This window comes from Argopecten irradians, chromosome 4 (genome assembly GCF_041381155.1).
Source record: "Argopecten irradians isolate NY chromosome 4, Ai_NY, whole genome shotgun sequence".
NCBI classification, from domain to species: Eukaryota; Metazoa; Mollusca; class Bivalvia; order Pectinida; family Pectinidae; genus Argopecten; species Argopecten irradians.
In genome coordinates this window covers 20,474,919-20,491,503 of record NC_091137.1, presented here as the reverse complement: position 1 = coordinate 20,491,503, position 16,585 = coordinate 20,474,919, and the positions used below count along the sequence as shown (strand labels likewise).

Below are 16,585 nucleotides of genomic sequence, written 5' to 3'. Positions count from 1 at the left end.
GTTTTACTGTGTGTGTGTTGTTTTTTTTGTTTTTTTTACATACACGTAAAAATACACAAGATTTAAAATTATGAGATGGAATTATCACTTGCGCTTTTGTAATAAAACAAATAAACATTGTTATACATGTAAGAAATTGTCTGAAGTTCCTATAGACCCAAAAGAGTATTGAATAATACATGTACCATATTTTGGTGAATTTAAATGATCCTATGGATTGAGCCACAAAATGGCCTGAAGTGGTGGTGTACTTTCGTTTCATTATCTATAATAAGATCATCTAAACATCTTACCATTTTCTCCTGTGATTCTATTGTTGAATTGTTTGAGAAGTTCCTCCACTTCCTGTGAACAGAAAGAAAATTTCTATAGTTCTGTTCAAATAAAAGCTTTGGTGAAAGCTCTGAAATATATGACTATCCAAAAAAACCCTAGGGATGTCATTATGAATGTTTAATAAGGCCATACCTCATTAATATTTAACAAGGACACACCTTATTAATGTTTAACAAGGACATACGTCATTAATGTTTAACAAGGACATACGTCATTAATGTTTAACAAGGACATACATCATTAATGTTTAACAAGGCCATACCTCATTAATATTTAACAAGGACACACCTTATTAATGTTTAACAAGGACACACCTTATTAATGTTTAACAAGGACATACGTCATTAATGTTTAACAAGGACATACTTCATTAATGTTTAACAAGGACATACCTCATTAATGTTTAACAAGGACATACCTCATTAATGTTTAACAAGGACACACCTTATTAATGTTTAACAAGGACATACTTCATTAATGTTTAACAAGGACACACCTCGTTAACGTTTAACAAGGACATACCTCATTAATGTTTAACAAGGACATACTTCATTAATGTTTAACAAGGACATACTTCATTAATGTTTAACAAGGACATACTTCATTATTATTTAACAAGGACACACCTTATTAATGTTTAACAAGGACATACTTCATTAATGTTTAACAAGGACGCACCTCATTAATGTTTAACAAATACACCTTATTAATGTTTAACAAGGACACACCTTATTAATATTTAACAAGGACACACCTTATTAATGTTTAACAAGGACATACTTCATTAATGTTTAACAAGGACGCACCTCATTAATGTTTAACAAATACACCTTATTAATGTTTAACAAGGACACACCTTATTAATGTTTAACAAGGACACACCTTATTAATATTTAACAAGGACACACCTTATTAATGTTTAACAAGGACATACTTCATTAATGTTTAACAAGGACACACCTTATTAATGTTTAACAAGGACATACCTTATTAATGTCTAACAAGGACGCACCTCATTACTGTTTAACAAGGACATACGTCATTACTGTTTAACAAGGACATACGTCATTACTGTTTAACAAGGACATACGTCATTACTGTTTAACAAGGACATACGTCATTAATGTTTAACAAGGACATACAATGTACGTCATTAATGTTTAACAAGGACATACGTCATTACTGTTTAACAAGGGCATACGTCATTAATGTTTAACAAGGACATACAATGTACGTCATTAATGTTTAACAAGGACATACTTCATTAATGTTTAACAAGGACGCACCTCATTAATGTTTACCAAGGACGCACCTCATTAATGTCTAACATGGACACACCTTATTAATGTTTAACAAGGACATACAATGTACGTCATTAATGTTTAACAAGGACATACTTCATTAATGTTTAACAAGGACGCACCTCATTAATGTCTAACAAGGACACACCTTATTAATGTTTAACAAGGACATACAATGTATATCATTACTGTTTAACAAGGACACACCTTATTAATGTTTAACAAGGACATACATCATTAATGTTTAACAAGGACGCACCTCATTAATGTTTACCAAGGACGCACCTCATTAATGTTTAGCAAGGACATACAATGTATATCATTACTGTTTAACAAGGACATACTTCATTACTGTTTAACAAGGACATACGTCATTAATGTTTAACAAGAACATACTTCATTAATGTTTAACAAGGACATACGTCATTAATGTTTAACAAGGACACACCTCATTAATGTTTAACAAGGATATACCTCATTACTGTTTAACAAGGACACACCTCATTAATGTTTAACAAGGACATACTTCATTAATGTTTAACAAGGACGCACCTCATTAATGTTTAACAAGGACATACTTCATTACTGTTTAACAAGGACATACGTCATTAATGTTTAACAAGGACATACCTCATTAATGTTTACCAAGGACGCACCTCATTAATGTTTAACAAGGACATACTTCATTACTGTTTAACAAGGACATACGTCATTAATGTTTAACAAGGACATACCTCATTAATGTTTACCAAGGACGCACCTCATTAATGTTTAACAAGGAGATACTTCATTAATGTTTAACAAGGACGCACCTCATTAATGTTTAACAAGGACATACAATGTACATCATTAATGTTTAACAAGGACATACTTCATTAATGTTTAACAAGGATATACCTCATTAATGTTTAACAAGGACATACAATGTACGTCATTAATGTTTAACAAGGACATACTTCATTAATGTTTACCAAGGACATACGTCATTAATGTTTGACAAGGACATACTTCATTAATGTTTACCAAGGACATACCTCATTAATGTTTAACAAGGACATACAATGTACGTCATTAATGTTTAACAAGGACATACTTCATTAATGTTTACCAAGGACATACCTCATTAAGGATGTTCATGCTGTCATGACTTGGATGGTTAACATTGGGTTCCTTTCGGTGACGATTGAAGACTTTGAGGGCGTTATCTGTCCATCCGTCCATCTGTCTTCTGATCACCATCAACTGTTCTTGGCCATTGAGAAGTATATCACCGCCAAACTTTTCTGATTCTCGACCCAAAACCTAGAAGTCATTTCAATTTAAAGAACTTGTTACACAATCTGCATATTCAAACATAAACTCAATTAAAAGATGTATGTGTAAAAAAAATACAACAGCATAACATTTCCAAGAATATTATTGTTATGAAAAATGTATAAAACATAACACACAAGAAAAATAACAAGGTTATGAAATGCATAACATATGAAACAGATTATAAATACATCCCTCAATTTCCTGATATCAGTGATCACTTAATTATCATTTGCCTTTCATTACATCAAATTAACGAAAGTACTTGAGGTGATGACACAACACCAGTAACTTTAGTGATGAACCTGACGAGACAGTTAAAGATTAAACTTACATCCTCCCACTTTCTAATGTCATCCAGTAACATACGCAGCCGGTCATCTTCTGGGGCCTTGATAAAATGGCCGTCCTTGGTGCTGAAAGTTTCGGAGTAAAGTCAGCATTAGCTAACAATTCACCTCTACATGTACAGAATAATGTCAGTCTAAGGGAAATCCTGGATAACTATGGAAACTATAATATATATCAGAAATATAGCGACAATTACAGCAAAATAATACGCAAGAAATATTTTCTATGTGCGTATTATTTTGCTGTGGGGATAATGATACTATCAATTTCATTCCATGACCATATGATAAACTAATTAATTTCCATTTTGGTTGCCATGTGTAACATCTTAAGTTAGTTGCCTCTTATTCTATTATCCATATTACCTAATAAATATGTTGATGTGTAATCAACTACAAACAAAACATGGTTATAATGAATCCCTGGGGATCAACAAAATCGCTTTGTCAAAAGCATGTTTAGCTATACATATTACAGGCAACTTATTGGAACGTGAACAGGGAATAAAAATCACTTTGTTATAACCACAAATTTGTTGCAAGTGTATGTGTGGTACATTATTTGATTGACATGGAAATATTTTCATCTCTGTTTAAAGACATTTTATGCAGAATTTCAAAATAATACCATAGTAGTTTTTACAAAATGATCTTTTGAATATCTCTAACAATACAAAAAAGTATATTACCAACATGTCATGTAAGCTTACAAAATAATATGTGTTACTTTGAGCTCTGCTTGTTTTTAAATCACTCATAGTTAAATAAATACATCAAGACAACACTGAAAATTCATAACAGTTAAACAACAACATAACTTAATCTCCTTAAAAATCTCTCAAGCTGTTAACAAGAAGGAATTAACTTTAAGAACAAACACAAAAAAGTACTATTAGTGAAGTCACTAAACATTGAACAATAAGCCAAATCCTGTTAGGCAGATTTCATCACTCTATACCTGGCAGACTTAAGTCTACTGGTGACATCTGAGTCTGAATCCCTGTAATAAATCATACACTCATCAACCTTATGTTAGGACTTTTGTCTTGTTACACAAACATGACATCAGTTCAGTGACATGTCCTCCCTGTCCCTCACAAAATCAGTCTAGTGTCATTTTCAACCTGCCTCACACAATTTTCAAATAATTTTCATCATTTGACAGATATGGAACAGCATACAAAGCGTGTTGATATGCAATTAACCTGAGAACTTATTTTTAAATCAAGACTACCCAGTCACCAAAAAATAGAAAAAGAAATATTAATAAGAAAATATCTAGTATCAGAAGAACAAGAGGTTACATGAGAACTCAAGTTGATAAGTTATGCATTTCAATATTATTTTAATTGCAATCATCAGTTTAACTTATTTCTTGGATTTTTTTTTCAACTTAGATTTTATTTTGATAGTATATCTCTTTACAGTTTACAGTCATAGCTATTTTAGTCCGCAGCCTATTGGGCTGATTTAATAAGGACGAACACAAATATTATAAACAATATCATTCTGAAGCACAGAATTTTCTTCGCATCATAAAGTGACATCACTGAAGCTCAATAATTTGATGAATTCTCATTAAAACGTGAGGTTTCTATGAACAGGATAACTAAGTACTGAGAAAGAGCAGACTTTCTGAAAAAAGGTAGGTGGAAAATGATGACAAAAAAATGAAAAGTACAGGTATGAATTTTGAAAATACAACTTAAGTAATTTGGACTTTCTCTGATGATTCTACTAAAATGAAGAATATAGGGAAAAAATAAAATACATGTAGCTTTAAAAATTCATTTGATGGCAAAATGAAAAAAATAAGTGGAATAGTAAAGACTTGATTCGTTCAAATTCAGGTGTGGAAAGGTAAAAACGAATCCAGTCTTTATTTCTCCAGACTCTTGCCGTAATGGAGAGTCTGATCTGGTTCGCATTTCTATTTTGTGATTTCAGATCAAGGCTTATTGGGAAATTGGTAAAGATTTTTATTGGCTGATAGAAACACATATTAAAAACACCCACAAATATTTTCTTTTTGAATGATGGTTATCAAATGGAAAAAGCCCTGCCAGCCACAGTTGAACAATGATAAATGGATTTTTGATCAAAAGAAATTATGCAAATCACCATTTTTCAGGATGTTGTTATACACCAAGTACATGTAAAATGGTTTTTGTTTGCAGCTGTTTATGTTTTCTTACTGTTTCAATGCGTCCTCTGTTGGTTGCAAAATTCAAACACAAATTAGACCTGACTCTCATTTGGCTTGTCTCCTTCAGAGGCAAGAGTCTGGGGAATGCGAGACTATACTAAGCCAGTGTAAGGGTGGGAAAATCTATCTACTAAGATTTAACCCAGTGTAGGGGTGGGAAGGTCTAAACTAATCCAGTATATAGAAGTAATGGTCTATATACTAACTCAATATAGGGGTGGATAGGTCTATAACTAACCCAAAGTAAGGAAGGAAATGTCTATAAACTAACTCAATATAGGGGTGGGAAGGTCTATAACTAACCCAAAATAGGGAAGGTAAGGACTATATACTAACTCAATATAGGGGTTGGAAGGTCTATCAACTAACCCAAAGTAGGGAAGGAATTGTCTATATACTTACTCAATATAGGGGTGGGAAGGTCTATCAATTAACCCAAAGTAGGAGAAGGAAATGTCTATATACTAACTCAATATAGGGGTGGGAAGGTCTATAACTAACCCAAAGTAGGGAAGATAAGGTCTATATACTAACTCAATATAGGGGTTGGAAGGTCTATCAACTAACTCAAAGTAGGGAAGGAATTGTCTATATACTTACTCAATATAGGGGTGGGAAGGTCTATCAATTAACCCAAAGTAGGAGAAGGAAATGTCTATATAGTAACTCAATATAGGGGTGGGAAGGTCTATAACTAACCCAAAGTAAGGAAGGAAATGTCTATATACTAACTCAACTATATAGGGGTGGGAAGGTCTATCAACTAACTCAAAGTAGGGAAGGAATTGTCTATATACTTACTCAATATAGGGGTGGGAAGGTCTATCAATTAACCCAAAGTAGGAGAAGGAAATGTCTATATAGTAACTCAATATAGGGGTGGGAAGGTCTATAACTAACCCAAAGTAAGGAAGGAAATGTCTATATACTAACTCAATATAGGGGTGGGAAGGTCTATAACTAACCCAAAGTAGGGAAGGAAATGTCTATATACTAACTCAATATAGGGGTGGGAAGGTCTATAACTAACCCAAAGTAAGGAAGGAAATGTCTATATACTAACTAAATATAGGGGTGGGAAGGTCTATAACTAACCCAAAGTAGGGAAGGAAATGTCTATATACTAACTCAATATAGGGGTGGGAAGGTCTATAACTAACCCAAAGTAGGGAAGATAAGGTCTATATACTAACTCAATATAGGGGTTGGAAGGTCTATCAACTAACTCAAAGTAGGGAAGGAATTGTCTATATACTTACTCAATATAGGGGTGGGAAGGTCTATCAATTAACCCAAAGTAGGAGAAGGAAATGTCTATATACTAACTCAATATAGGGGTGGGAAGGTCTATAACTAACCCAAAGTAAGGAAGGAAATGTCTATATACTAACTCAATATAGGGGTTGGAAGGTCTATCAACTAACTCAAAGTAGGGAAGGAATTGTCTATATACTTACTCAATATAGGGGTGGGAAGGTCTATCAATTAACCCAAAGTAGGAGAAGGAAATGTCTATATAGTAACTCAATATAGGGGTGGGAAGGTCTATAACTAACCCAAAGTAAGGAAGGAAATGTCTATATACTAACTCAATATAGGGGTGGGAAGGTCTATCAACTAACTCAAAGTAGGGAAGGAATTGTCTATATACTAACTCAATATAGGGGTGGGAAGGTCTATCAATTAACCCAAAGTAGGAGAAGGAAATGTCTATATAGTAACTCAATATAGGGGTGGGAAGGTCTATAACTAACCCAAAGTAAGGAAGGAAATGTCTATATACTAACTCAATATAGGGGTGGGAAGGTCTATAACTAACCAAAAGTAGGGAAGGAAATGTCTATATACTAACTCAATATAGGGGTGGGAAGGTCTATAACTAACCCAAAGTAGGGAAGGAAATGTCTATATACTAACTCAATATAGGGGTGGGAAGGTCTATAACTAACCCAAAGTAGGGAAGGAAATGTCTATATACTAACTCAATATAGGGGTGGGAAGGTCTATAACTAACCCAAAGTAAGGAAGTAAATGTCTATATACTAACTCAATATAGGGGTGGGAAGGTCTATAACTAACCCAAAGTAGGGAAGGTAAGGTCTATATACTAACTCAATATAGGGGTTGGAAGGTCTATAACTAACCCAAAGTAAGGAAGGAAATGTCTATATACTAACTCAATATAGGGGTGGGAAGGTCTATAACTAACCCAAAGTAGGGAAAGAAATGTCTATATACTTACTCAATATAGGGGTGGGAAGGTCTATCAATTAACCCAAAGTAGGGAAGGAAAGGTCTATATACTAACTCAATATAGGGGTGGGAAGGTCTATCAATTAACCAAAGTAGGGAAGGAAAGGTCTATATACTAACTCAATATAGGGGTGGGAAGGTCTATCAATTAACCCAAAGTAGGGAAGGAAAGGTCTATATACTTACTCAATATAGGGGTGGGAAGGTCTATCAATTAACCCAAAGTAGGGAAGGAAAGGTCTATATACTAACTCAATATAGGGGTGGGAAGGTCTATAACTAACCCAAAGTAGGGAAGGAAAGGTCTATATACTAACTCAATATAGGGGTGGGAAGGTCTATAATTAACCCAAAGTAGGAAAGGAAAGGTCTATATACTAGCCCAGTATAGTGATATGGAGGTCTTAACACAAACCATGTGTAGGGTAAGAAGGTCTATCTACTTATCAAAGTTTTGGGTTGGGAAGGTCTATCTACTAAACAAATATAGGAGAAGGTCTATATACCACCCCAGTAAAGGGGTGGGAAGGTCTATATACAAGTTCAAGTAATTAATTCAGTATAGGGATGGGAAGGTCTACTAACCCAACAGAACTTGGGAAGATCTTTCTTCTAATCCAGTGTAGGAAGCTCTAAATAACCCAACATAGAAGGTCTATATATTAACCCAATATAGATGGGCTATAATTATACTAACCCAATATAGAATGTCTTTAACTATACTAGCCCAATATAGAAGGTCTATAATTAAAATAACCCAGTATGTGGAGGAAAGATCAGGATCAGTCTATACTAACCAGTATGTGGGATGGAAGGTCTATATCTATACAATCATGTCTGTCATTAGAAACCACTAACCAGGGAAGGAAACATAATGTTCAGGATATTTTTATGAGAATTTTGGAGAGACATTAGACTATCACTTCTATTTCTTACCTCCTTCTAGTTCTAGAAAACAACACAACAAATCATTTATCAAATTTGTGCTATCTAACAACAGGTTTCTAATTGAAGTGAAGGATCTTGTGCTGTAAAACTCAATGATGATCTTAACAAGAATTACACATAATTAAAAACATTGTACAGTGTACTTACATAAAAACCAAAATTTACTGTGAGTGTGCATTGATATTGATAAACAACTGGTGATACCATCTCACTTACAAAACCAGCTACAGACGAGGATACAGTCGTGATCTCTAATGTGAAAACAAGTTCATTTTACTGTTCTAAGTGATTTCACCAAAACAAAAATACTATAATGTGCATAATGTGTGGTTGTGAAAAAACATTACAAACAATTTAAATCTCCACTTACAAACAAAGGTTTCTGATATCATGCATCCACCGTTCGATGCCACTGCGTAGACCGCTGATGTTGGTTTTCATTTCCTCTTCACGGGTGATCAACACCATGTTGAAGTCTTCCACAAGGTCACGCCACTTCTCCACATGGCCTTGAAGTTTAGCCAGGAGTTCTGTGTCTTTGTCGCTGAGGAGAATGGTGAAGTGTGTGGCAAGCTTTGCCCAGGATTTTTCACTGACATGTAATCGTTTGGCTGTGACAAGATTTGCCTCTTGTGTCACCTACCAACACAGACATTTCTGGTTTAACAATTAACGGTATAGCCATGTATATTTATGAATGACTGATAAAAATTATCATTTAAAAGTCAAATTCAAATAGAAACTGTTATAATCAAATTGGTAATTCATACCCCTGCCCCAATTGCATGATTAGCATTTACATACACTTAGATTTAATTGTTGTGATATAATATTTGTATTTGTACATGAATTAAATGAATCTACCCTTTTCCAGTTGAGTAATGTGACTTACCTTCAGAGCTAAACTATAGGCAGCCTGACTCCACAGTTCCCTTTCCTCCGTCAGCATGAGAACCTGGCCTTCCAAACGTTTACGCTGAAGTTCATAAAGGTCATGGTACTCTGCTAAAAGACTTGCATTTTTCTGAGCTTCCATCAGGGCAGTCCGCAGCTGTCAAAGAAGGCAACATTAGGTTAGTTACATGTTACAATCAATCTTTTCTTGTGGAATAACAAGAATACAATACATCATCTTGTTAGGATTAAAAATGAAATTTAAAGAAAATGTTGGGGAACCATGACAACTGAATACTTACATCCTCCTGTGCCTGAGCCGCTTCCTTGGTAACTTTACGGTCATGTTCTTTGACTGCAGACAGTTCACTGTAAACAACAATTAAAACAATAAAACATGGACAGTTTCATTTGTCTTTAATTCACCCTCCTTAACCTCCTATATACACACAATATGAGATGAAAGTCATTGTTTGGTCAAATATTCAGAGGATTATTATCCAAGTTTAAAGTCTAATCCACCAAATCTTACCTGGTCAAAATGCTGATGGTAGATTTAAATCTCATCAGTTCCTCTGTCAGTCTGCGATCTAAAGCTCTCTGGGCCATTACTTCCTCATGTAAACTACAACACATCATTAACAAATGGTTCAGCTTTTTAAAATTTTATGTTTCTCAACATTAAACATGTTCTCAACATTAAACATGTTCTTAACATTACAACACAGCATGATCCGCCTGCTATCTGTCCATACTCTAATTGATATTTCTCATGTATAATTTTCATGATTTCCCTATCAATCCATATAAACAAATTGTACCTTCTTTACCCATTATCCCCGACTCTATCAGGACATGGAGACTGATACAAGGTGACAGTATCTACAGTAGAGATAAACCTACCTTTTGATCTGAAGAGGGACCTTGTTGAGTAACTCTTTGTACTTGAGGCGTAAGTCAGCTAGGAGTTCCCCTCGTTCTACGCACTCAACACTGGTCTGTAGAGAAAAACTTAATTAGTCATCTTCAAACTTAACATGACCACTCAAGTATAATTACTAACCCCAATCCGCAGGACACAATGTATCACCATATAAAGCTGCAAGTTTGATCTTCTAGGCCAGTCTTATCTTATGTTATATTAATACATTATACTGCCAGTAAGTTGATGTCAGATACTATAATTAAAGTTTAATTGTTCATTAGTAACAGTACGTCAGTATGTGAAACCCCACAACAAAAGGTATAAGTAAGCCTACCAACCTGTCTGATAAGTTCATGGAAGACCACATTATAGATGTCCTGTTCTTTCTTTATCAGCTCCATCAAATTGTGCATCTGTAGACAAACAATTGAAACTCTTCGTTAGAGCGGATCCTTCACAGATTACCCAAATGACTCCTTTAATGAATTTATCTTAATGACCCTTTAATAAATTTACCTGAGCTTGACCCCATGATTAATTTACCCGAGAGGGACATTTGATAAATAAAATTACCTGAGTGGGACCTTTGATTTCCTTTTCTGCATCATTCACTCCGGCTCTGTCTAACATCTCCCCCAAAGTTTTCTTCAGTTGTAATACCTCATATCGACTGGATGGTTTCCTTCAAATCAAAGCACACATCATGTATTTATATATATCCAGTATAAAATACCAGTCACACAAGTAACAGTTTGATTCCAAATAATACTGGATCCTTACAAACATGTCTTGAAATGATAAATATGGGACACAGTAAGAGAATATTATCATTATATTAAGTTCAATTAACAGTTCAGCAAACATGGCATTACTTATATTAAAGCTCAACTTGTATAAATTATCTGTCAATTATCTATATTGCACCAATGAACAAAGACCAGATTTACATGGATAAGAAACTACTTACATGGAGGGAAACATGACCAAATGTTTCTCATGGTCTTCAACCTGGTTACTGTATTTACTGAAAAAGATAAATTATAGAAAAGATAATGGCTGAATGTCTATTATATCTATACCTCTCAAAAGGTTTGTTTATTATGATTTATCATTAAAAGTACATTATGAGTCCTAATCCCAAATACAGCTGCCTCATTTAAAAAGAAATGTATTTTGAGCTACACTATACTTACCTGGTAGATAGTAATTGTTCAGAACTTATTCTGGGGTTTAACCCTTGATTCACTTTAAAAATAAAGTTCAATAATGCACTTATGGTCAAGGTTAATATAAGATGTGATTAATCATATTGTTCAAACCATTTTTACTTAAATAGAACCATTTTAAAAACTTCAAGTTATTTCTAAAGAGTTACCAAAACTTACTCTTCATGAAACTCAATTCCCATAACACCCTTGTTTTTGACAATGTGGTATTCATCAGGAATGAGGGTATCTGGCAATACTAAGGGCTGAAATAGATAAAAATAGTCTTATAAAAAATACAGTAACTCTAAATCTGGGGTATTAAAATGAGTAACATTGTGTTGACAATTATATTAAATCCCCATACATACAAACCAAAGAGTAGAAATAATGAATTGAAACACATCATCTCTCAAGCCTAAATGGAAGTAATAGAAGACTGATACAGGCATTGTGCCTGTTTTGTTATTCTTTTGACATTAATTTGAAATTATTTTTTATATAACAAATGTCTTATATTTTTACAAAACAGCCAATATAAGCTGTTTATTATCACAACTGCATACATTAATATCTTACATATAGATGTGATTTCCAGCTCTATACTTCATTGAGGTGGCACTATACATTCAGTATTATAATTACAAAGAAACAATAACAAACAACTGCAGCTTCCCAAAACACTCTACATATACATTTGCAGTCACATTGGGGAGGTCGTGACTTTCTTTGTTTATATTAACACAAGAAAACAAAACCATTGATGATCAAATGAATCCCCACAAATAGCCTCTTATTGGACCAATGATTTCTGAGTGAACTAGGACCAGTGACTGACCTTTCTCTGTTTATCTAGATGTTCCTTCCTCACTTGGCTTTTATCAATATTGTCTGGCCGTTCCAGTCCCACCTCCGGTTTGGGGACATCATACAGAAAGGATATATCACTATAACAAACAGAGATTTATAATGAGAGACACATTTTCTTCTCTAATGATACAGCTACCTAAAATGGTTTAATAGTTAAAGTCAAATTGCTGTTGTGGCTCCCTTTATAATAAACATTTTACTCACTTGCCAGCTCCACACACACATGGTGTATTTTCTGTGAGATGCTTGAAGCGTTCCCGTCTCTTGTGGCCCCAAACACTGGCAGGTGGTGGACGAGTCTGGACCTGGTACAGGAATAATCATAACAATCATTGCAAACTTGTGTACTTTTGTTTCATTAAAATAGAAAAGTACATGGAGTATTTCAAACTATTTGAACAAATGAGGTGGTGTTAAGCTATCTGAATCGTTCTGTAAAAAGAACCTACTTGCCTTAAGGAGGTAGCATTTGGGCTTCTTACCTTGTATATGAGCCTACTTAAATGAACAAGTAGGTATAAAAAAAATTTTGATATATTGAAGTGCCTAGATTACTGAATGGTGTCTTAACTTATTCAACTTGCAAAAATCAGATGTGGTGTTGTGTTTTGCAACCCTGAATACTGATGGCCTGGCTATCAACTAGACTGCTTTGGTGGTACCAAGGTTCCTTGCCGGGCATAAAGGTCACCTGGTACCTTATTTAGATAAGATGAAGTTTCTTGTCTTTTATCAAAGGCTCTCTTAACTAACTTGTTGTTGAGGTTTCTAACCTCTTAAAATGAAGTGCTAGTATTTCATTTATCTAGCTAGTGTTTTAGGTTTCTGGTCCCTTTTGAAGTGCCTTGTTTACTTACAGAGGTAGTGTTGCCCTTGATAAGAGGTCTAGTTTCTTGCCCCCTAATATGGAGTTTGGTTTACTTACAGAGGTAGTGTTGCCCTTGATAAGAGGTCTAGTTTCTTGCCCCCTGATATGGAGTTTGGTTTACTTACAGAGGTGGTGTTGCCCTTTTTTGGAGGCCTAGATTCTTGCCCCCCGATATGGAGTTTGGTTTACTTACAGAGGTAGTGTTGCCCTTTTTTGGAGGCCTAGATTTTTGCCCCCTAATATGGGACCTGGTTTACTTACCGAGGTGGTGTTGAGGTTCCTGGCCCTGTTAGGAGGCCCCAATTGATCCCTAACAGGTGGAGGCTGTGTGAGAGCGAACAGAACATCTTCAGGTAAAAAGTCACTCTGTAAAGAAGTAGGGAGTGGCTTGGTGCGGTCAACTCTGTTTTCACTGTTTTTCAGCTCCGGCAGTAGACCTACAATGTACAATCACTTTAACAATATGTGTTACACTATGCGAGTGATATATATTGTATATTGAAAGCATCCTGCTAATCATCAGATATTGTGAGATGAATTCATCAGAATGGTACCGTTTCTACAATGTATGTGTTTAGAGTGTAACTTCCCAATTCTTCCACATTTTTTTCACATTTGCAAAATACAGTTTTGATACAAATGCTGAATAATGCATAAATATATATTAAATACAAGTACATGTATTACTGTGAAATCATTAATTTTCGTGGGGGTTTCATTTTTGTGGATTTCATTTTTTGACCAAAATCAACGAATTTATGTCCCCACGAAAATGGATCTTTTTAATGAATGTATACCAATGTTATGTAAGTTTATGCATTCATACATTGTAGGATGATTAGTACCTCACTACATAAAGTCTATTTTGGGGAGAAACATACAAGTTCAAAGTCGGAAAGTATGATTCAAACAAGGATAGTTTTCAGAATTTCGTAGACTTTTCTACATGTAGCAACGTATAAATTGATTCAGAATATCATACATCTATCAATGTGACATGATAGTTGTTTGATGGACACACATGTAAATACATTAGTTGAGCACCGACTCTAGCTTGTGATTGTAACGGTGGTGTGTGGTAGAGCTTAGTTCCACTTAAGCAATCACACAGTACAGGTGATAGTGTCAACTGTATTTTAACAGTTATGTGTAAGGTCTTATCCACAAATTTAAGTGCCATTAAATAATAAAATTTTTAAAATCAACGAAAATTGAGCCCAACGTTAATAAATGATTTCACAGTAACAAATCTAGGATTTCAAGGGACTTTAAGGGTAATGTGTCATACTTTATATAAAGCAAAAAGTGAAAGAATGTCATCAATTAATACCACTAGATAAAATATTGAAATTGATTGAAAAAATCACACAGCAGAGCTCTACAACAAGATTACATTAGTACATTATAATTATGTACAGACAATAGATTTAGGTGGTAAAGAAGCATTACTTAATATAGACCGAAATTAGGTATATATCGAGTATGTAATAAAACTAATTATTTTACCTTCCTTCTGCATGATTTCTTGTCCTCTTGGTGTACCATAAGATGTTCCACCATGAAAACTATCCTGACGAGGTTCTAAAGCTGTACTCATCATTTCTTAATATGAAAAAAACCAATTACTGGTATATAAAAAAAAATCATCTTTTTTTCCAAATATCTAAACAAAGACATATCTTGACCAACATGAAGATTGAAGACTGGTCACATGTTACAAAGCCAATCGCTAATTTTCAAATTTTCGTTTCTCTTCACACTCTTCACACTGTTCACCAGTCATTGTAAGTCGTTGACTTGTAAGGCCGACCTATATTTGGTTTTGTCCTTGATCCTCTTCTTGTTGCGCAATGAGGTGACAATTTACATTATGTATATTTTAAAATCACTGCTCACAATTAAAAGTTTTAAAAGGTTTAAAAGAAGCAAATTCTGGTAAGCAGCCAAACAATTTCACTAGCTTACACCTTTGAGTCCTGTTTGCTTTTCACAATAAGTTTTGACACTGCAATTAATCAACTATCATCCTAGACTGGATCATTACTTAGAAATTTATGACAATAGTAGTGATTGCATGATATATCTTTATCTTCCTATCATGTGATATTGGTATGAAATCTGGGATTCTTATTTAGCGACACAGTGACACTAAAATAAATCACTCATTATTTCAAGTAAGGTTTGTACAATAACCTAACGTTAGTTAATAGCAGTCAGGTGTGAACTTCATATGCAGATTTCTCCAATGTTCATTGGGTTTTGATTTGAAGGAGTTTATTAAGTTACCTTATTCCTAATTTTCTTCTGTATGTTTATTTTTGGCAATATTTTTGGTCTTTCTCACAGTCACCTGTTAACTTGTTTCTAAATATCTCTTTTAAATCGTGCAATATAGAATTGCTAACCTGTGATATGGTGTTTTTTTCTGTGATGTGGTTTAAGTGTTTACAATTTTTCAATGTTTCTAATATGAAAAGTCGGTCAGAAAGTGATATCTTTTCCACTACAATATCAGTTAGATCATCAACCAAAATTACTTTGCTTAAATAGCAGTTTGCTCTAGTGAATCCTTGTTATACAAAATTAACAAAGTTGTGATGAATACAGACATTAAAGAAAAATGAATAGAAAGAAATAAGAAAAACATTTATTTTTATTCTAATACAGCTGATAAAGTCAGATTGGGTTTCAAATACGGATATCGCAAAGCACAGTATTAATATGCTACAGATGCAAGAAGATTACTTATTGAAATAAATATAACATTACAAACGCAAATTCAGTCTCAATGATCCTGAAATCAGTGCAAATCAGGGTTCAGCAATGTTCTTTTTGAGTGGACCTAAACATTCAAATATCATTCTCTATTCAGGCGATAAACATCACAACAAGGCAAAGTATGTGCATATCAAGCAAAAACGAATACCAGGGGCTCATAAAATGTATGTTCTGATAAATATTATACCTGTTTATATTGATCGTCAGTTCAGTCAGCCGTCTCCGGCGCCATCTTAATTTACAGTGTTGTCAAGGAAAACGGAAGCGGAAGTTATTTCAGGAACAAACATTTGTTGTACGCAGCACCTTAACCCGGTTTACGTCGGAAAGTTTGATT

The 16,585-nt window shown here is 34.2% G+C and overlaps 1 protein-coding gene across 8 annotated transcripts in view; it reads right to left on the bottom strand.

The window, feature by feature from the left end:
- The window catches only part of LOC138320901 (axonemal dynein light chain domain-containing protein 1-like), a 36,892-nt gene extending 20,356 nt beyond the window's left edge, over positions 1-16,536 (bottom strand). For 7 of the 8 annotated variants that reach the window (XM_069264196.1, XM_069264203.1, XM_069264197.1 and 4 more), the window contains exons 1-18: positions 16,436-16,536; positions 14,977-15,072; positions 13,732-13,907; positions 12,807-12,907; positions 12,571-12,679; positions 11,913-11,998; positions 11,495-11,551; positions 11,101-11,209; positions 10,866-10,940; positions 10,506-10,600; positions 10,135-10,227; positions 9,905-9,971; positions 9,601-9,759; positions 9,079-9,347; positions 4,260-4,301; positions 3,286-3,367; positions 2,757-2,939; positions 294-345 (exon numbers count right to left, since the gene is read on the bottom strand). In XM_069264196.1, coding sequence (XP_069120297.1) covers positions 294-345; positions 2,757-2,939; positions 3,286-3,367; positions 4,260-4,301; positions 9,079-9,347; positions 9,601-9,759; positions 9,905-9,971; positions 10,135-10,227; positions 10,506-10,600; positions 10,866-10,940; positions 11,101-11,209; positions 11,495-11,551; positions 11,913-11,998; positions 12,571-12,679; positions 12,807-12,907; positions 13,732-13,907; positions 14,977-15,070 — 1,849 coding nt within the window. In that variant the 5' untranslated portion in view covers positions 15,071-15,072; positions 16,436-16,536. The remainder of the gene's footprint in view (positions 1-293; positions 346-2,756; positions 2,940-3,285; positions 3,368-4,259; positions 4,302-9,078; positions 9,348-9,600; positions 9,760-9,904; positions 9,972-10,134; positions 10,228-10,505; positions 10,601-10,865; positions 10,941-11,100; positions 11,210-11,494; positions 11,552-11,912; positions 11,999-12,570; positions 12,680-12,806; positions 12,908-13,731; positions 13,908-14,976; positions 15,073-16,435) is intronic. The other variant, XM_069264201.1, reaches the window with a different exon arrangement.
- Between the last annotated feature and the right edge of the window lie 49 nt (positions 16,537-16,585).